This window comes from Pseudoliparis swirei, chromosome 10 (assembly GCF_029220125.1).
Source record: "Pseudoliparis swirei isolate HS2019 ecotype Mariana Trench chromosome 10, NWPU_hadal_v1, whole genome shotgun sequence".
Classification (NCBI taxonomy): domain Eukaryota; kingdom Metazoa; phylum Chordata; class Actinopteri; order Perciformes; family Liparidae; genus Pseudoliparis; species Pseudoliparis swirei.
Window position 1 is genome coordinate 3,155,505 of NC_079397.1, and position 19,390 is coordinate 3,174,894.

Consider the following 19,390-nt stretch of genomic DNA (forward strand, 5'->3'; position numbering starts at 1 on the left):
TAAGTCGAAAAAGTTTAAATCGAAAAAGTAATATAGCTTATCATAAAATGGTATCTTTTTAAAAGTCACACTATAAAATAATACTTGGCAGCTAAAAAAACTATAGTTTAGTACCTTATTTAAATGCACGAATAACAGCTAATAAAATAATGCTAAATAATATATATTGTATAAATGCATGAGCGACCAGGTTGAACCACTTTAGGGCTTTTTAAATAAAGTCAATCAAAAGTCATTTATTTATTTAACAAGGTGGTCTAAGATATTAAATTCCAGGCTTATTGTTTTACACAGGCAATATATTTTATTATTACATTGTGTATTTCTAATGGAGTTGCAGCACAAAATTACATGTGATATTTTCCAAAAAATGCATTTCGACAGACTGCATTATATATTTGTTAAACCTGTGGAATCTTCTTCCTGCATCCAAAATAAATTTAAAATATACATCCTTCATTTTTATTATAACAATAAATTGGATTTCAGGCATATTTCATGTAACCACAGGGCCGTTAACAAACAGAAAATAGCAACAACAACAAAAAATATCACAACGTTTTGCTAAATATGAATACTTCATGTGAGATACGAATGAACATGTTATATTTCTAATCATTAAAACCTTATTTGTCTTGTTTTTTTAAATAATGGTCGTCCATACTCAATAAACATCACAAATATTGTTCTCCAATTATTTTCCTAAATGTTGTTCTTTGAGGCCACGGTGTGAATGGAAACAATAACTATTGTTTCACTTATTATATAGCTTAGTTTTTACTTCAGAGTTTAAAAAAATTATTGGTAAAGCTAAACATATTTTTGGAATTCTACTTTTCTAATTTCATTTAATTCATTCATTTAATTATAAATACATTTACTATCTTGACTATGGATAACCGTACACGATATTAGATGCTGAACGATATTTATATAACTGTTGTCACCAAAACATCCTCCACAGTAGAAGCACAGGTTATCTTACAGTAGAACTGAGGTTACATAGTACGTGGGGAATCGGGAACTGCTGATTGGCCGGTGTCAGGCAGTGACGGGAAGGGGGCGGGGCCATTTGTGGGTGTTCAGGCAGTGACGGCGGTGTCCTTCCTTCCAATCTGGCAGTAGAGTAAGTAAGTAAGTAAGTAAGTAAAAGTTTATTTATACAGCGCCCTTCGCGGTACGAATACACAGAGTACTGTACAATAATGGAGAAGACCATCCCGAAAATCTGCAGAGAGAGAGAGAGAGGGATTCATAAAGATGAAATATTAGTTGTGGCGTACCCCAGGGCGCGTCCCCGGGCCCCTTGTGTTTCCGTAATTATGTTATATTACAGTAAAACTAGAAAGATCTCATGTGATCTCATATATTTTTGTGTGTATATGTGTGTGTGTATATGTGTTTGTGTATATATACTGTATGGGTGTGTGTGTGTGTGTGTGTGTGTGCGCTCACCAGCAGGATGGCGATGGAGAAGGCGATTCCCAGCACCACCTTCATGTGTTTCTCCATCAACTCGATGATTTGGGTGGAGCAGGGCTGCAGGAGGAGAGAGTGACATAATCAAAAACTAACCCTAACCCCCTAACCCTAACCCTCGAACCCTAACCCTCTAACCCGAACCCTCTAACCCTAACCCATCACACTGATGTCCATCAGCTGATCGGTGATCATTGAAACTGATTTGGAGACCTTTAGATCAATAAGCGGCCTCACCGTGGGGTAGGGGGCGGAGGAGGTGCAGGTCGTCTCGGTGGCGTTGCAGCGGCACGAGTCGGGAATTTTAGTCCAGTCCGACGGTCCGTTTACGAGGCCGCAGCACTTGAGCTGGAAAGAACGTGTGAGACGGAGACGATCAATAACTGATCAATAACTGATCAATAACTGATCAATAACTGGTAAATAACTGATCAATAACTGATCTATACCTGATCAATAACGGCTGTTTTAACTGAACATGTAGAACAATGTAGTGACTCCTGTTTGTAGACTTGTACTGTGAGCGCCCTCTAGTGGCCCTCACATGTTTGTGTGTTTCTATAAATGTGTGCGTGTGTCTTCGTGCGTATATGTGTGTGTACATATATGTGTGTGTGTGTGTGTGTGTGTGTGTGTGTGTGTGTGTGTGTGTGTGTGTGTGTGTGTGTGTGTGTGTGTGTGTGTGTGTGTGTGTGTGTGTGTGTGTGTGTGCGTGTGTGTGAGTGTGTTACCTCCGCCTGCAGCTTCTCCAGGTCGTCCCTCACGGCCTGTGGTTGTGAGGACAGCGGTGTGAACTTGGTGAGTCGCTTCTTCACCCACTCCTTCACCTGCACACACACACACACACACACACACACACACACACACACACACACACACACCACAGAGCTTAGAGCCTGACGCTGCCCACCAACCTCCGGGACACGGGGACATCGTCACTTCCTGCTTTACCCGCTTCTCCTCCACGGCTCCCAGGATGCCGAGCGCCAGCAGGAGGACGAAGATGAGGAGGAGGCTGATGAAGAACTGGGGGATTAGAGGATGAAGAAAAGTGGGTTAATACAAAAAATGAGTCAACTGCTAAAGCTACAATATTAATATTATAATCATTCATTTGATAATTTAGCATTTATTTACATCCTAACTCCATAATATGAGAACAAGTCAAAAAAGATCAGAAAACTTTCATTAAATTAATATTTTAGTATGTCAAAAAGTCGTAAAAAGCCATAATATAGGATTTTAAAAATAGTTATGAAAAAGTGATAATACAGTACATCAAAGAATCATATAGAAGTCACAGTAAAGTACATTTAAATAGTCAGAATAATCATAATTTAGTCTTAAAAAGTCCTCATATAGTACGATAAAAAAATGATTAAATAGATCATAAAACTCATTAAATAGTCATTAAATTAATATTTCAATTCGTCAAAACGCTGTAAAAAGTCATAATATAGTACATCATATAATCATATAGAAGTCATAGTAAAGTACATTTAAAAAGTCATAATAATAATTTTGCATGTTAAAAAAAGTCTTAAAAAACATATTAAAATCTACATTAAAAAAGTTATTAAAAAGTCACAAGAATATCTATTGTAGTATTTTTTTTAACGAATAAAGTACTTTTTTAAAAGTACAAATATAGTCGTTAAATTATAAAAGTAGAAGTCATGAAATCGTCATAAAATGTGTAAAAGGTCACGTTGAAAAGTTGTGAAAAAGTTGTCACACAAATATAATAAATGAATATATTTATATATATATATATATAATAGTCCCACTATGAGCAGCATGAAGCGGTTCTCCCTGATGGCTCCACAGCAGCCCAGGAAGCCGAGCACCATGATGATCACCCCGATGGCGATCATCAGGTCGATGCCAGGAATCGCTTCATTGGTGATCTGGAGGGAGTTTGATTATTATTGTTATAATTAATGTTATTATTATTATTATTATTATTATTATTATCATTTTCATTTTCATTTCTTCCACGAAAACATTTCATGTCGTATTTCATCTCCATATTTAACGTTCTGGTCTCACCAGGTTTCCGTCCTTGTGGACCTTCAGGTAGATGGAGACTCCGAGGATGATGCAACCGCTCAGCTGCAGAAAGAGAGATAGAGAGACGGGACAGGAAGTGTGAACACGATATCTACACAATAAAAGCTTCAGCAACTCCAAATCCACAACGTTACAAATGCAACTTTTTTTTGACTGGGAAGTCCAAAATATGAAAATGGAAATCAAACACAATAACACAGCTTGTTTACATGACATATATATATAATTATATTTATATATATAACGAATTGTGCATTTTTAAAAGGTATATACAGGACTGTCTCAGAATTGTGATGATGATGATGAAGTTCTTTCTTGCAATTAATTACAACACAAAATGTCATGCATTCTGGATTCATTACAAATCAACTGAAATATTGCAAGCCTTTATTCTGATTTATTGCTGATTATGGCTTACAGCTTAAGAAAACTCAAATATCCTATCTCTAAATATTAGAATATCATGAAAAGTACACTAGTAGGGTATTAAACAAATCACTTGAATTGTCTAATTAACTCGAAACACCTGCAAGGGTTTCCTGAGCCTTGACAAACACTCAGCTGTTATAAATCTTTTTTTTTACTTGGTCTGAGGAAATATTAAAATTTTATGAGATAGGATTTTAGAGTTTTCTTAAGCTGTAAGCCATAATCAGCAATATTAAAAGAATAAAAGGCTTGCAATATTTCAGTTGATTTGTAATGAATCCAGAATGCATGACATTTTTGTGTTTTTAATTGCATTACCGAAAATAAAGAACTTTATCACAATATTCTAATTTTCTGAGACAGTCCTGTATATATGTTTTTTTATTTTATTTGTAAAGATATATATGTATATATATATGAATATATTTATAAATAATTATATTTTTGTATATAAATTCAATAAATACAAATTATATATGGTAATGAGTATATATATTTGTTCATGATTATTGAAATACATAAAATAACAAATAACTATGTGTAATACTTGTAATACTAATCAAAATAAGTTTTTACTTATAAAGCACTTCCAAAATTGCATCAATTTGAAAGCAAGAATATTTTACTTATTTCAATTTAAATGAACATTTTGTTTAAACTCAACACTCATCACAATTTGATGTAAAACAATTAAAAATACAATAAATAAATACAAAATAATATGCTGATTAAACATTCATGTACTCCTAAGCTTTGATTTTATTTGATTTAATGTCCATGTTAATGACCCTCTGTTATATTTCTGGATAAAAAAACAAACACTAAACTCTACAGTAAAGTCAAATAAATGATTCACTTCACTTCCTAATGAATGGAAAGAGAGGAGACGACCTCTGTGCTCATACACACACACACAGACACACACACACACACACACACACACACATAGTGCCACCACACCCTAAAGGTAAGTACTCTCTGGCTGAAGGTTGAATAAATAACAGCGTGAACAGGATTTACTGAGTCACGCCCTCACAGCACACACCGGACCAGAGGAACCAGAGGAACCAGTGATTTGTTTAGTTTGACGAGCTTAGAGCTAAAGCCAACGCTTCAGGAGTGATGGAAGAACTCCAGAGTTTTACTAAAAGCTAAGGTTGGAAATATCCATGTTATATGGATTTAAACTTTCATCACATTCCAACAGCAGTCAGTATAAAGTCTATGCTTCATGGGGCGGCTTTAGCTCAGTGGGGTAAGAGGGCCGTCCCACAACCGCAGGGTTGTGGGTTCGATCCCCGCTCTCCCCATTAGTTGCAAGTCGAAGTGTCCTTGAGCAAGGCACTGAACCCCCAGTTGCTTCCCGGGCGCTTCACTGCAGCCCACTGCTCCTTAATAACCAAGGATGGGTTAAATGCAGAGAACTAATTTCCCCTTGGGGATTAATAAAAGTGTATATTCTATTCTTAAAGCTGCAATATCTCTACTGACCACCAGGGGGCGACTCCTCTGCTTGTATAGAAGTCTATGCTTCACGTGTTAAAGCTGCAATATCTCGACTGACCACCAGGGGGCGACTCCTCTGGTTGTATAGAAGTATATGCTTCATGTGTTAAAGCTGCAATATCTCTACTGACCACCAGGGGGCGACTCCTCTGGTTGTATAGAAGTCTATGCTTCACATGTTAAAGCTGCAATATCTCTACTGACCACCAGGGGGCGCATCCTCTGGTTGTATAGAAGTCTATGCTTCATGTGTTAAAGCTGCAATATCTCTACTGACCACCAGGGGGCGCCTCCTCTGGTTGTATAGAAGTCTATGCTTCATGTGTTAAAGCTGCATTCTCTCTCCTGACCACCAGGGGGCGACTCCTCTGGTTGTATAGAAGTCTATGCTTCATGTGTTAAAGCTGCAATATCTCTACTGACCACCAGGGGGCGACTCCTCTGGTTGTATAGAAGTATATGCTTCACATGTTAAAGCTGCAATATCTCTACTGACCACCAGGGGGCGCATCCTCTGGTTGTATAGAAGTCTATGCTTCATGTGTTAAAGCTGCAATATCTCTACTGACCACCAGGGGGCGCCTCCTCTGGTGTATAGAAGTCTATGCTTCATGTGTTAAAGCTGCAATATCTCTACTGACCACCAGGGGGCGACTCCTCTTGTTGTATAGAAGTATATGCTTCACATGTTAAAGCTGCAATATCTCTACTGACCACCAGGGGGCGCCTCCTCTGGTTGTATAGAAGTCTATGCTTCACATGTTAAAGCTGCAATATCTCTACTGACCACCAGGGGGCGCCTCCTCTGGTTGTATAGAAGTCTATGCTTCATGTGTTAAAGCTGCATTCTCTGTATATGTATCATAATGTTAATGTTTAAAGTAATAATTATAATAGTGTTAATATATATATATTGTTGAGGTTTGGACTAAACCTTGTGAAACATGTCTTTGGGTCATTTCTCACTATTTTTAGAAACCATTCAATCGATTGATGGAGAAAATAACCATCAGATTAATCCATAAAATCTACTTAACAGTAAAATAATGTAACGATAGAATAGTTTAAATACTTTCACTAAATGTTACGTATTATATTGACTTATTGTACAGCAACAGAGCGTGTGTGGTGTTAGTACTTTCAGTGACCTAAAGGGTCAGAGTACTTCTGTTGTCAAAACAACTCAAACTAAGCTGGTGTTTTATTTTGAAGGCGTTCCCAACGGCTCCAAATCGACTCTGCCTGGAAAGCCTCCAACGGATCTTGTGGATCTTTGTGATCGTGGAAGCTGCGGGATTCAAACCCGCGTTCCCCGCGAAGCATCAACAGAGAGAGGAACCTGCAGAGCGACATCGCGAAACAAACGCGCCCTCCGAGCTGGTCGAGGCATCGCCTCTCGAGATCAGAGAGTTCAGATCTGGATTAGAAATGAGCGAGGTTCATTTAATCTGACGTTAATCGGGATGTTATTGATCGGGATTACAGCCGACAAGAATTACAGTGAATTGGGATTACAGTCGTTTTGGGGATTAGTCGATGCAAGAACACGAAGAAACACAAAGTTACAGCAGGGACACAACCGACCAATCAGGAGCCCTCTGAGCCTGTGGGAGACAACCCACTGGGTTTGGGCCCTCGACCCTCGACTCAACAAACATTTCATTCAGACACTCAGAGCTACCAACTCTCACGGTTTCGCCGTGTGACACACGCTTTTGCATGTTTTCACACGCTCTCATGCCACACAACCAATTTCTCACGGCAAAAGAAATTCTGATTTTGGGCCGAGGCACGTTGGTTTCTTTTCAAACTCCCCGACGATAGATGGCGCTAAGGAGCGCATCTGTAAATCTGTTCGCTGCATAGACATCCTATTTACCCCAAAGAGTCCCGAAGTTAGCAACAGAAGAAGATTTTCAAACAGACACAACGAGCAGAGACTACGGTGTGTTAGTGCAGGGCTCTCAAGTGTCACGCATTGAGCGTGACAGTCACGCATTTCGGTCTTATGTCACGCACTCCCGCCACACATCGTATTTCTCACGCTGAAAAAACTATCGGCTATTTAATGTTTTAATATGCCGCAGCGCGCAAACATGAGCTGGCCGCGCTGCCCTCACCGTGGAGGAATCAAGCGCTCCCATGGAGTTCTGCTGTGAAGAGCCACTTATCAGCCAATCAAAAAAATTAAATGTTCTACACAATAGCCAATCAGAAAATCTGTTGTATCTGGGTGAGATTTAATCCAGCAACCAATGAAAATAAAGCATCCTGGATAGATATGTCACTCTTGCCTGTCTTCAAAATTTAAGAGCCCTGTTAATGACATGTGGTTCAATTAAGTTCTCACTCTCTTAAACTTTAAATCTTGAAATAATGTGTTGTGTTTGTGCGTGTGATTTTGTGTGGTGATGTAAACTCAGCTGTCATAACAAGCAGCAGGAGAGCACCTTGTTAACCTCTTGGTAGACTGCATGCTCAAAACATCATAGCATTGTTTGTTAAGGCTGCCCACATAGCATTTATCACTTTATTTGCAGGCCTAGGAAAAGGACCCTCTCAAAAAATTCAAAACAGCTCTTTGAACAAGTAAGATGTATTATAAAGAATTTAACATAAAGACAGGACATTTGTGCAATAGAATTAGTCATGTTTTTGTAAATGAGAATAGAGTTATTAAAAAAACATTTTAATTATTTAAGGTAGCAAAGATGCCTCGTAAAAGACCTTTGCCAGGCCAGAATGCAGGGTACAACATGGGTACAACATGGGTACAACATGGGTACAACATGGGTACAACATGGGTACAACATGGGGACAACATGGGTACAACATGGGGACAACATGGGTACAACATGGGTACAACATGAGTACAACATGGGGACAACATGGGTACAACATGGGTACAACATGGGGACAACATGGGTACAACATGAGTACAACATGGGGACAACATGGGGACAACATGGGTACAACATGGGTACAACATGGGTACAACATGGGGACAACATGGGTACAACATGGGTACAACATGAGTACAACATGGGGACAACATGGGTACAACATGAGTACAACATGGGTACAACATGGGTACAACATGGGTACAACATGGGGACAACATGGGGACAACATGGGTACAACATGGGTACAACATGGGGACAACATGGGTACAACATGGGTACAACATGAGTACAACATGGGGACAACATGGGTACAACATGGGTACAACATGGGTACAACATGGGGACAACATGGGTACAACATGAGTACAACATGGGGACAACATGGGTACAACATGGGTACAACATGGGGACAACATGGGTACAACATGGGTACAACATGGGTACAACATGGGGACAACATGGGTACAACATGGGTACAACATGAGTACAACATGGGTACAACATGGGTACAACATGGGTACAACATGGGGACAACATGGGTACAACATGAGTACAACATGGGGACAACATGGGTACAACATGGGTACAACATGGGTACAACATGGGGACAACATGGGTACAACATGGGTACAACGCCACATTAATTCAAATTTCCTGATATTATAGCCACCAACGTGTGTGGCGCTTGTGACAACATTTTGGTCACCCCCGACAAAATCTCACTCCAAGGTTTTTTGAAAAGTTGGCAGCTCTGGACACTATTTATAGTTTGTACAACAATATGAACGTAAATATGAACCACGCCGCAACCACCGTGTATAAGACGTGAACATCGCCATCGTGAAGTCACCCATCGGTTTGTTGACGGACGTTTTGAAGCCACAAATTTGGCCGTCGCCATCTTGTTTTTTGTCCGTCGCCATCTTGGTTTTTGATTGTCACCATCTTGTTTTTTGGCCGTCGCCATCTTGGTTTTTGTGCTGTTGCCATCTTGCTTTTTGGTTGCACCATCTTTTTTTTTACCCTCACCATCTTGTTCTTTGGCTGTCGCCATCTTGGTTTTTTGGTCGTCGCCATCTTGGTTTTTCGTCCGTCGTCATTTTGGTTCGTTTTTTGACGACCACCATCTTGGTTCTGGCCATCGCTATCAGCTGTTTGACTCTAAGTGTAACTGGAAGTTTAAATATAGACGGATGTTTCACTTCGAGAACATCTTCATCGGAGCTCTTCTTCAGACTCTTCTTCAGAAGCAGAAGCGTTGTCCTCCATCGTCATCATCACATCATCATGAGGTAACTCATGTCCGCTGAGTGGGCGGAATCCAGTTAACATTGATTTAACTTCATTTCTGGGACTGAAATAAACTCAGCCGGCATCAAACCGACGCTGCAGCGGCAGACGGGTTATTTTAAACAAAGTCGGAGAAACACGACATATTTTAGTTCGGAGAATGTTTCGACGCCCGGAGTTCACTGAACTGACTACCGGCTGATATTCGTTCTACGTGGTTTGATCTGCGGCCTCTTTAAAGGTCGATCGGATGGCGCAAAAAAACACGCAAATAAATAATGCTACGCGATTAGTAGAACGCTTTAAATGGGGGATTTATTCAGAATATGCCACGATCTCATTGGTCGATACGGAGAACGAGTTTCTATTAGTTATTGATCCTGATTTAACAGAAAGGGATGTGATTGGCTGAGAGACCAAAAGGAAACAAATATTCCTCTAAATAAAGACGATGCAATGTCTGCCAACACGCCCCCTAGTGGTGAGAACTATAGTAATAATAAAACACAGGTAGGTGTGAGGAAACACAGGTAGGTGTAAGGAAACACAGTGTAAGGAAACACAGGTAGGAAACACAGTTTGAGGAAACACAGGTAGGTGTAAGGAACACACAGTGTAAGGAAACATAGATAGGTGTAAGGAAACACAGGTAGGTGTAAGGAAACACAGTGTGAGGAAACACAGGTAGGTGTAAGGAACAGACAGTGTGAGGAAACACAGGTAGGTGTAAGGAAACACATTGTAAGGAAACACAGTGTGAGGAAACACAGGTAGGTGTAAGGAAACACATTGTAAGGAAACACAGTGTGAGGAAACACAGGTAGGTGTAAGGAAACACAGTGTGAGGAAACACAGGTAGGTGTAAGGAAACACATTGTGAGGAAACACAGTGTGAGGAAACACAGGTAGGTGTAAGGAAACACATTGTAAGGAAACACAGTGTGAGGAAACACAGGTAGGTGTAAGGAAACACATTGTAAGGAAACACAGGTAGGTGTAAGGAAACACAGGTAGGTGTAAGGAAACAAAGTGTGAGGAAACACAGGTAGGTGTAAGGAAACACATTGTAAGGAAACACAGGTAGGTGTAAGGAAACACAGGTAGGTGTAAGGAAACAAAGTGTGAGGAAACACAGGTAGGTGTAAGGAAACACAGGTAGGTGTAAGGAAACAAAGTGTGAGGAAACACAGGTAGGTGTAAGGAAACAAAGTGTGAGGAAACACAGGTAGGTGTAAGGAAACACAGGTAGGTGTAAGGAAACAAAGTGTGAGGAAACACAGGTAGGTGTAAGGAAACAAAGTGTGAGGAAACACAGGTAGGTGTAAGGAAACACAGGTAGGTGTAAGGAAACAAAGTGTGAGGAAACACAGGTAGGTGTAAGGAAACACAGGTAGGTGTAAGGAAACAAAGTGTGAGGAAACACAGGTAGGTGTAAGGAAACAAAGTGTAAGGAAACACAGGTAGGTGTAAGGAAACACAGGTAGGTGTAAGGAAACAAAGTGTGAGGAAACACAGGTAGGTGTAAGGAAAGACAGGTGTGAGGGATGATGATGGAGCCTCGCCCTGGAATGGAGCAACCTTTGGGGGAGGGGGGGAGGGGTAAAGGAGGAGGAGCCTATAGAACCTGTTTGACACAATGGGCGGTTTACTGGAGGAACAAAAAGAAGTGAGAGAGCAGCTCTAACAATAAGAACTGAATAATAGATAGATAGAAGGTTAGACAGAGAAAAATAGATAGAGAGATAGATAGAGATGGATAGATGGATAGATAGATAGATAGATGGATATAACATCTCTAATATATATATATTATATATATATATTATATATTATATATATATTATATAATATATATATATACTGTGTATATTTTAATCCCTGGAGGTTTCTGCTGGTCAGACTCACCCAGAAAAGGAGGTTGAAGAAGAAGAGAAGGAATTTGACGCATTTATTCACAGCCATGGCTTTTTCTTTTCTTTCTTTTCTTCTTCTTTTTCCTTTTATATTCCTTTCTTCCTCGGCGGCTTCTCGCTCTCGACTCCTTCAACAACCACTAGCTTCCTAGAGGAGGCAGAGAGTCTCCGTCAAACTGCTCAGCACACCAGCCGGCTGTACCTGTTCCCTTTGGCCCTTCCTCCTCCCCTTCCCTGGTCCCTCCTCTTCTTTTCTACACCTCCTTCTCTCCTTCTGCGGATGTATTCAAACCTATAAATATGCTGCGCATTAATAGTTATACAAGTTATTCTGTGTGTTCAGGAAAAACTAAGAATGTTTATGTTTTATTTATGACACATTTAATTAAATGATTTATTTTGAATATTTACCGTATTTACTGTGAATAATCTGCTTCTCCTACACAATAATCTCCCAATCAATGAATAATTAAAACCATAATCTGGTTTAAAACTTCATATTTCCTTGTTTGTCCTGTGACTCTTTATATTTAATATTTTGACTGTTATATATTATATCATTAGATTAATATTATAAATCATCCATTAATGTAAAATAATGTGTATTTGTGTAGTGTATTAGTTGAGCTGGAATATAAATTATGATTATTTTCATTATGGATCAAATCTGCTGTTATTTTCTGCATTATTACATTTTTTTTTTTTTATGAATCTAAACATTAAACATTATTACTTCCTCATTAACATTATTAACGTTAATTCATGGAAAATTATTAGAATTTGACAAATAAATTCACCTGAACTTGTATAAACTGGTTGGAAGTTTAATAATATATAATATATAAACTTGTGTTTTAACCTAAAGTTTCTGTTATCACAGTTTATCATGTGTTACGAAAGTAACACATGATAAACTGTCAGGATGACGTTTCCTTAATAAATTGGAAAATCTGAATTAATAAAAAATAAAAATAAAATAACAGATTTAAAATATTCTGGAACAAAAGAAACAGAAAATTCCCGCATTAACTTTTAATTCTCGTGTTAAAGTATTAAATATTAAAGCACAGCATCAGTGGAATGTGACTCCCACCTCGAGTCCGCCGCCTGTAAACACAGAGTTATGAACTTATACATGTTCCTGCCGCAGAGCTCCGGTGTCACCGGCTGGTTAACGCTGAACCTCCAGTGTGGTCAACTGGTCCGATGGTGTGATGAAGTCACCGTGACACGGAGAATAGAAACAGGAGAACGGACAAGCTTTAAAAACTAGAAATAATAATAAATAAAGTTTAAGAAATCATCCCGTTGGACTCAATACGTGATAAGAGAGTTAGTCGTCTCTGTGAGGTAATAATCTTATATTTAAGACACTTTACAGCTCTGTGAAATAAAAGAGTGATTATTTAATGTATTATTAATTAATTATCAATGCTATTCTATTTTATTTTATTGTATATTTATTTTTAAAAATGTCCCCGGGGATGAATAAAGTAAAATATAATATAAAATCAGATTGTTCTACACTGGTGATGAGAGTCTGAGAGGAGGATGAGAGGGAGGGAGAGAGAGAGGAGGGAGAGAGAGAGGAGGGAGAGTGTTAGGTTGTAGTGGATTTTATGTACACTTGCACATGTAAACTAGAATGGGCACTCGGTAGAGCGCATACCTTCGCATATCACAAGATTGGGCATTGAATTATGAACATTTTGGCATTAGTTGCATGCCAATTGGACAAAAATGTATCGTGCTATGGTAAAAAAAGAGTTTGACCTTTCCATGACCTTGACCTTGACCTTTGACCCGATTAATCTAATCAAATGGTCCCCGGATAATAACCAATCATCCCACCAAATTTCAGGCGATTCAAGAACATGTTGACCTGTTCATGACCTTTGACCTTGACCTTTGACCCGATCGATCCCAAAATCTAGTCAACTGGTCCCCGGATAATAAACAATCATCCCACCAAATTTCATGCGATTCGGTTCAATACTTTTTGAGTTCTGCGAAAGATTTTGACCTGTTCATGACCTTTGACCTTTGACCCGATCGATCCCAAAATCTAATCAACTGGTCCCCGGATAATAAACAATCATCCCACCAAATTTCATGCGATTCGGTTCAATACTTTTTGAGATTTGCGAATAACACGCATACAAATAAATAAATAAATAAATACACGGCGATCAAAACATAACCTTCCGGCATTTTCAATGCGAAGGTAATAAGGAAGTCTTATGTTTTAAATAATGCATATAGAAAGATAATTTACATGGTGGATATTAGGGAGGAATATTCTGATTAATGTATGAAGAAGTATAGACAAGTATGATCACTGTATTATATGTGTAACTGTAATGTTGATTTTATGAGGTTTATTGTTATCACAACTGTAGGATGTGGATAGTATGAATGAGATTGGTTTTATTGTGGTAGAGGTGCGTTTCCCTTGATATCCTAGCTGGTTTCCTGTTTAGGCTCTTATTCTGAAGTCTAAAACCGGGGGTAGGGCTCTAACCCGGAAGCGGAAAGCAGCTGTTACCTCTGGCGCGAAGCTCAGTCTCTTTTGAAAGGCTGAGCAGGAGAGAGCACGCCATCGGGGTGGTGAGTGAGAACAACACACTAACTGGGAGCTTTAAGCTCACTGAATGGAGACTGTAAGTACTCATCTTGTCTGATTATTGGAGGTCGACAGAAACTTTAAAGCAACCAGAAATGAATGTCAAATAAATAAATAAATCCTCTTAAATGCATCCCTGGTGTTGAGACTTCTTCCACAAAACACCTATCTCCAACCAGACTCTTTTGAACTCTTTACTCTTTTAGAGAGAGAGAGAGAGAGGAGAGAGAGAGAGAGAGAGAGAGGAGGGAGAGAGCGGGAGAGAGGAGGGGAGGGTGAGAGAGAGAGTGAGAGAACGAGAGGGAGGGAGAGAGAGGAGGGAGGAGGAGAGTGTGCATGTCTACGTGGCAAAGAGGGAAACCCGCTGGGCGTATCTGAAGAACATTTGCTTTGTTTACCTCCATTTTTATGTTGGTTGTTCTCCTCGTCGTTCTCCTCTCTTCTTCTCTCCTCCGTGCAGCTCGTCACTGGGAGGTCACCAGTGGTCTCCTAGTGTCCTGACTCCTTCACCTTCTCTGTATTTCCTGCCTCCACATGTCCGAGTTGTGATACTTTAATTTAATGTAATTTAACATAGACACAGGTTTGAGGATTTGGCTGAAAAGCAGCAGCTTCTAGAAGAAGAAGAAGAAGAAGAACAGGACGAGTTTAACAGGTAAGAAACACGTGTGAACAAAGTCTTAGCCCTTATATATATATATATATATATATATATATATATATATAGTGTAACAGACTCGTGTCTACGACATGACTATTAATTCATAAAGTAATGATCTTTAATGTTCCTCGATTGCATCACATCTTTGTCTCATGTGAGATCCAACATGTCAGAACTGGCCTCAGAGCTTAAACACAAGAGTTTCTTCTCTTGCCTGAACTCGACGCTCATGAAAAACAACTCGGTTTATTTTGAATCTGCAACAGATTGTAACTCATATATAATCTGATGCGTGTCGTGAGTATGTATTGTTATGTATTGATGAGATGTGTGTGTCTCCATGCTCAGTGGATGTAGTGCCCATGACGTCACCCGTTAGTTTGTCGACTGACGCTAAAAAAGCCTTAAATTCGTCATTTGGGGGTTTTTTTGCAAAAGAGGGAGGAGCTAAATACAATCTAACGGGGAATAATCTTTAGGCGCCGAAAAATGTTACAATTGAATTTGATGAAGTGAAAACAAACTACCTGCAAACTACCTGCCCTGGTAATGCCAGAGTAGAGGTCTGTCAATCACCCTGTAGCCCCGCCCCTAAAGCGTCCCCTGCTTTATGGTCTGTGTGACTCTACAGACCATAATATACTAAATGATGACATCATGCTCTATAGAAGAAGACTTGAAACTAGAGGCTGAGACATAAACTCATGTTTACAATGTTTACTGAGGGAATACATCAAGAGAAGTAGAGTTACTATATAGACTTCTATACAACCAGAGGAGCCCCCTGGTGGTCAGGAGAGAGAATGCAGTGTTAACACATGAAGCATAGACTTCTATACAACCAGAGGAGTCGCCCCCTGGTGGTCAGGAGAGAGAATGCAGCTTTAACACATGAAGCGTAGACTTCTATACAACCAGAGGAGTCGCCCCCTGGTGGTCAGAAGAGAGAATGCAGCTTTAACACATGAAGCGTAGACTTCTATACAACCAGAGGAGTCGCCCCCTGGTGGTCAGGAGAGAGAATGCAGCTTTAACACATGAAGCGTAGACTTCTATACAACCTGAGGAGTCGCCCCCTGGTGGTCAGGAGAGAAGTAAAGTCATTGACTACATTAAATCGCCTCCTACTGGGAGAAAAAAATCCTCCAGTCCAAAAACTTATTTGATCCTCCAAATAGGAAAACCGCATTCTTTGTTTCACCAGGGAACTGCGATGACGGCACCAGATTTCTGGCATACTCTGGAGAACCTGTCAGAGAAACAGTTCAAGGACTTCAAGTGGTTCCTGAAGCAGGAGGACGTCGCTGAAGGCTTCTCGGCCATCCCGGAAGCCCGGCTGGAGAAGGCCGACAGGCAAGACACGGTGGACCTGATGGTGCAACAACATGGCTGCCCTGGAGCGCTGCAGATAACCTTGAGCATTTTAGAGAAGATCAGCAGGAATGATCTAAAGCAGTGTTTGTTCAAGACTGTCAGCTCGAGACGAAAGGGTAAGTTAAGGGAAGAGATTCCCGAGTCGATCCGAAGCATCGGCATATTTCAACGGAATCTGTCGGACTTACCCAATGTGTTTGTGTTCCGCCTTGTTCTAGACCCCAAGAACCACAACCACGGTCCTCTCAACTGCGACTACGGAAGAATGAAGTCCAAACTCGGGGCGACAAAGACCGAAATCAAGCTGATGATCGAGAAGAGACAGAAGAAGATCTCGGAAATCAACCGCGCGGAAGAGATCAGCAGTAAATCCGCAGACACGCACATCGTGTTCAGCGAGCAGGTCTTTACGGTTCTGCAGCGGTCCTTCAAGAGACTCTTGGCAAATCTCATCGAGGCAATCGAAGAAAAGCGGCAAACGGCGAAGACGCAGGCCGAAGGACTCGTCCGGGAGCTGCAGCTGGAGATCTCCGAGCTGACGACGAGAGGCGCCGAGGTGGAGCAGCTCTCGCGCGACGTCGAGCGCCCCGACTTCCTGCAGAGTTGCTCGGCCCTGAATGCTCTTCCGCCCACCAAGGACTGGACGGGGGTCGGCGTCTCTCCGCCGTCGTACGGGGGAAGTGTGGCCACCACCGTGAAGCAGCTGGAAGAAACTCTCAGAGAAGAGAAGGAGGCATTGGTTTCCAAAGCCAAGTTGGAAAGGGTCCGGCAGTTCGCGAAGGCCGTGACGTTGGATCCCGACACGGCGAACGACAACCTGGTGTTGTCCAAGGACGGGAAAGAAGTTTACTGTGGTGACGCAACGCGGAACCCCCCCGACACCCCGGAAAGATTCAACCCCGGCAGGAATGTCTTAGGGAAGCAGAGTTTCTCTTCGGGGAGGTTTTACTACGAGGTTCGGGTGAAGGGGAAGACCTCCTGGGACGTAGGCGTCGTCAAAGAGGCGATCCACAGGAAGGGGGCGATCTCGGCGAGCCCCGAGAACGGCTTCTGGACGATATGTTTAAGGAAAGGAGACAAGCACAAAGCTCACAATGTCCACCTCAGTTTGAAACACCGGCTGGAGAAGGTGGCCGTGTTCGTGGATTATGAGAAGGCCTCGGTGGCCTTCTACGACGTAGACTCTGCCGAGCTCATCCACAGCTACGCCGACTGCTCCTTCACCGGGAAGCTCCTCCCATTCTTCAGTCCCGGTCTTCATTACGACGGTCAGAACATCGCCCCGCTGGTCATCTCACCTGTCAATCACAATGAGTACATCCCATGAATCTGCTTCGCTTTTGCAACGGATTCCGACATTTAAGAAACATCGGCAAGTTCCGGCGGTCGAGATCTTAGTCACTAAACACATTAAAGATCCTACAACAGTGTCGGAGATCAGGAAAACGCTTTGAAACTGTCCAAAAGTGCGTCAGGATGTGGTTGTAGTACTCGGATGTACCGCTAGATGGCGCCACTTCCTCTTGATCGAGAGTCAGATGGTGTAGGAATCCCTTCCTTGTATTCCTCTGTTGGCTTTACAAGTTCATTAGTGGAGAAGAAATCATGCAAAGTCTTTGTGGATTGTTGATGTACGAGATGGTTTGGGTTAAATACGTATAAGAGGCGGAGTCACTACATGCAACCGTGTTATATAACCAGTCTCTACTGGATCTTCTACATGTTTTGTTTGACCCCCAATGGTGCTATCCACGTATTCTGTAGCTTTCCTATCTTTGGCGTATAAAGACTCATAAGGCCCCACCAGACTTTGTTAACTTTAATCAAATGTGTCCTTCCATTTAAATCTATATGAAGGTACTCAGTGTACTCAGCCTAAATGTGACCTTTGACCTTTTGAATGAATTGAATTTACAGCGAAAGAGGAAACTAATATCGTATTTCAGGATGATGATGTCTCTCTGTTACTAGAAAACATTCCCATCTCCCACAAAGAGGACATTTCAATGTCATTAAAGTGCTCTACTACACTTCAGGGACATGTTTTCTCTTCTCAGATTACACAGATTCATCAGTTTTACCCCCCCCCCTCCTTTCCAAAAGCAGGCTTCTGCATACCAGTGTTGTTGATGACCTTTATTGATGACTCAAAGATGTGTTTTCTGGTAGAGAGATAAGGGAACATTTCCCCTCTGAATCGGTTATAGAAGAGAGATGATAGATTAGGAACATTAGCTCGGGTTTCCACTAAAGGTCAAATTAAAATGTCACGTACACAGACACCAAAACTATCGTATGATTCAGATTCAGAAGAAACTATTGTATGACTGGTGGTTGTTTTAGGGGTAGAGTTAACTACTTCACAAGATAGACAAATGTTGTCTAGTGGTCATGACTAGAAAATGTTTTTAAATATAAATAATGAATAATATTATTAAATAATGAATAATACAAAATAAAACATAAAATTAATTAATTAATACAAATGAAAAAGAATAAAAATAAACAAATATAAAAGTTAAAAAATAAAATAATAATAATTTAAAATAGTTTTAAATAATACGATTACAAATGGAAAAAAAAATTAAGAAAAAAAGAATTTTTTTTTTAAATTAATAAATAAGAATGAAAGAAACACTTTTTTTTAAACATTAATACTTGGTAGTTTACTTTTTTCTTGCTCAGACCTGGTAATACACAACGTCTTATATACAAAGAACAGTTACATCTGCAAAACAAAAGCAGGCCAATGGTACTTAATAACTTAAATGACTAAAGTGATTAAATAACCTGAACAGTACACACCTGGTTGTTGTTTATGTGCGTGTTGCATTGAGGGCTGCATTAAAAACACGTTTCATCTCAGCTCACTGAACTAATCCGACTTCTCTGTGTTTCATGAAGTTTCACTTCGCACGTTGCGGGTAGGTCAATGTCGCCTTCACTGTCTCCTCGGATACCGCAGCACCTGAAACATACGCGCTACTGAACACAAAAAAACACCTAAACTAAAGTTACATCGGAGGTGTGTTAGACATCACGTGTCATGCAGCTGTAACGCGGGGACTGAGTTTATAACATGTGCAGCAGGCATCTCAGTAGCTAATATATATATATATAAATAATCCTTAAATGTTTCTCA

At 40.4% G+C, this 19,390-nt stretch overlaps 2 protein-coding genes across 2 annotated transcripts; one reads left to right on the plus strand and one right to left on the minus strand.

The window, feature by feature from the left end:
* Window positions 1-227: 227 nt before the first annotated feature.
* LOC130200848 (tetraspanin-8-like) lies at window positions 228-11,779 on the minus strand. Its single transcript, XM_056425417.1, has 8 exons — window positions 11,583-11,779; window positions 3,529-3,591; window positions 3,267-3,386; window positions 2,431-2,505; window positions 2,211-2,306; window positions 1,717-1,827; window positions 1,456-1,539; window positions 228-1,228 (listed from the first exon to the last, which is right to left on the minus strand). Exons 1-8 carry the CDS (start codon window positions 11,637-11,639, stop codon window positions 977-979), a joined length of 858 nt encoding a protein of 285 aa, XP_056281392.1. The 5' UTR covers window positions 11,640-11,779; the 3' UTR covers window positions 228-976.
* Window positions 11,780-14,551: 2,772 nt separating this feature from the next.
* LOC130200713 (E3 ubiquitin-protein ligase TRIM21-like) lies at window positions 14,552-19,118 on the plus strand. The gene is made up of 3 exons (XM_056425209.1): window positions 14,552-14,868; window positions 16,079-16,364; window positions 16,467-19,118. The coding sequence occupies exons 2-3, from the start codon at window positions 16,088-16,090 to the stop codon at window positions 17,573-17,575; spliced, it is 1,386 nt and encodes a 461-aa protein (XP_056281184.1). The 5' UTR covers window positions 14,552-14,868; window positions 16,079-16,087; the 3' UTR covers window positions 17,576-19,118.
* Window positions 19,119-19,390: the final 272 nt, after the last annotated feature.

Excerpts from the sequence above, each read along its gene's own strand:
- LOC130200848 (XM_056425417.1), bottom strand. The coding sequence starts at position 11,639 with ATGGCTGTGAATAAATGCGTCAAATTCCTTCTCTTCTTCTTCAACCTC. Across the intron at positions 1,540-1,716 it reads CCTCCGCCCCCTACCCCACG|CCCTGCTCCACCCAAATCAT; the intron begins GTGAGGCCGCTT and ends CTCCTCCTGCAG. Across the intron at positions 1,229-1,455 it reads TCTCCATCGCCATCCTGCTG|ATTTTCGGGATGGTCTTCTC; the intron begins GTGAGCGCACAC and ends CTCTCTCTGCAG.
- LOC130200713 (XM_056425209.1), top strand. The coding sequence starts at position 16,088 with ATGACGGCACCAGATTTCTGGCATACTCTGGAGAACCTGTCAGAGAAA. Across the intron at positions 16,365-16,466 it reads TGTCAGCTCGAGACGAAAGG|ACCCCAAGAACCACAACCAC; the intron begins GTAAGTTAAGGG and ends GCCTTGTTCTAG.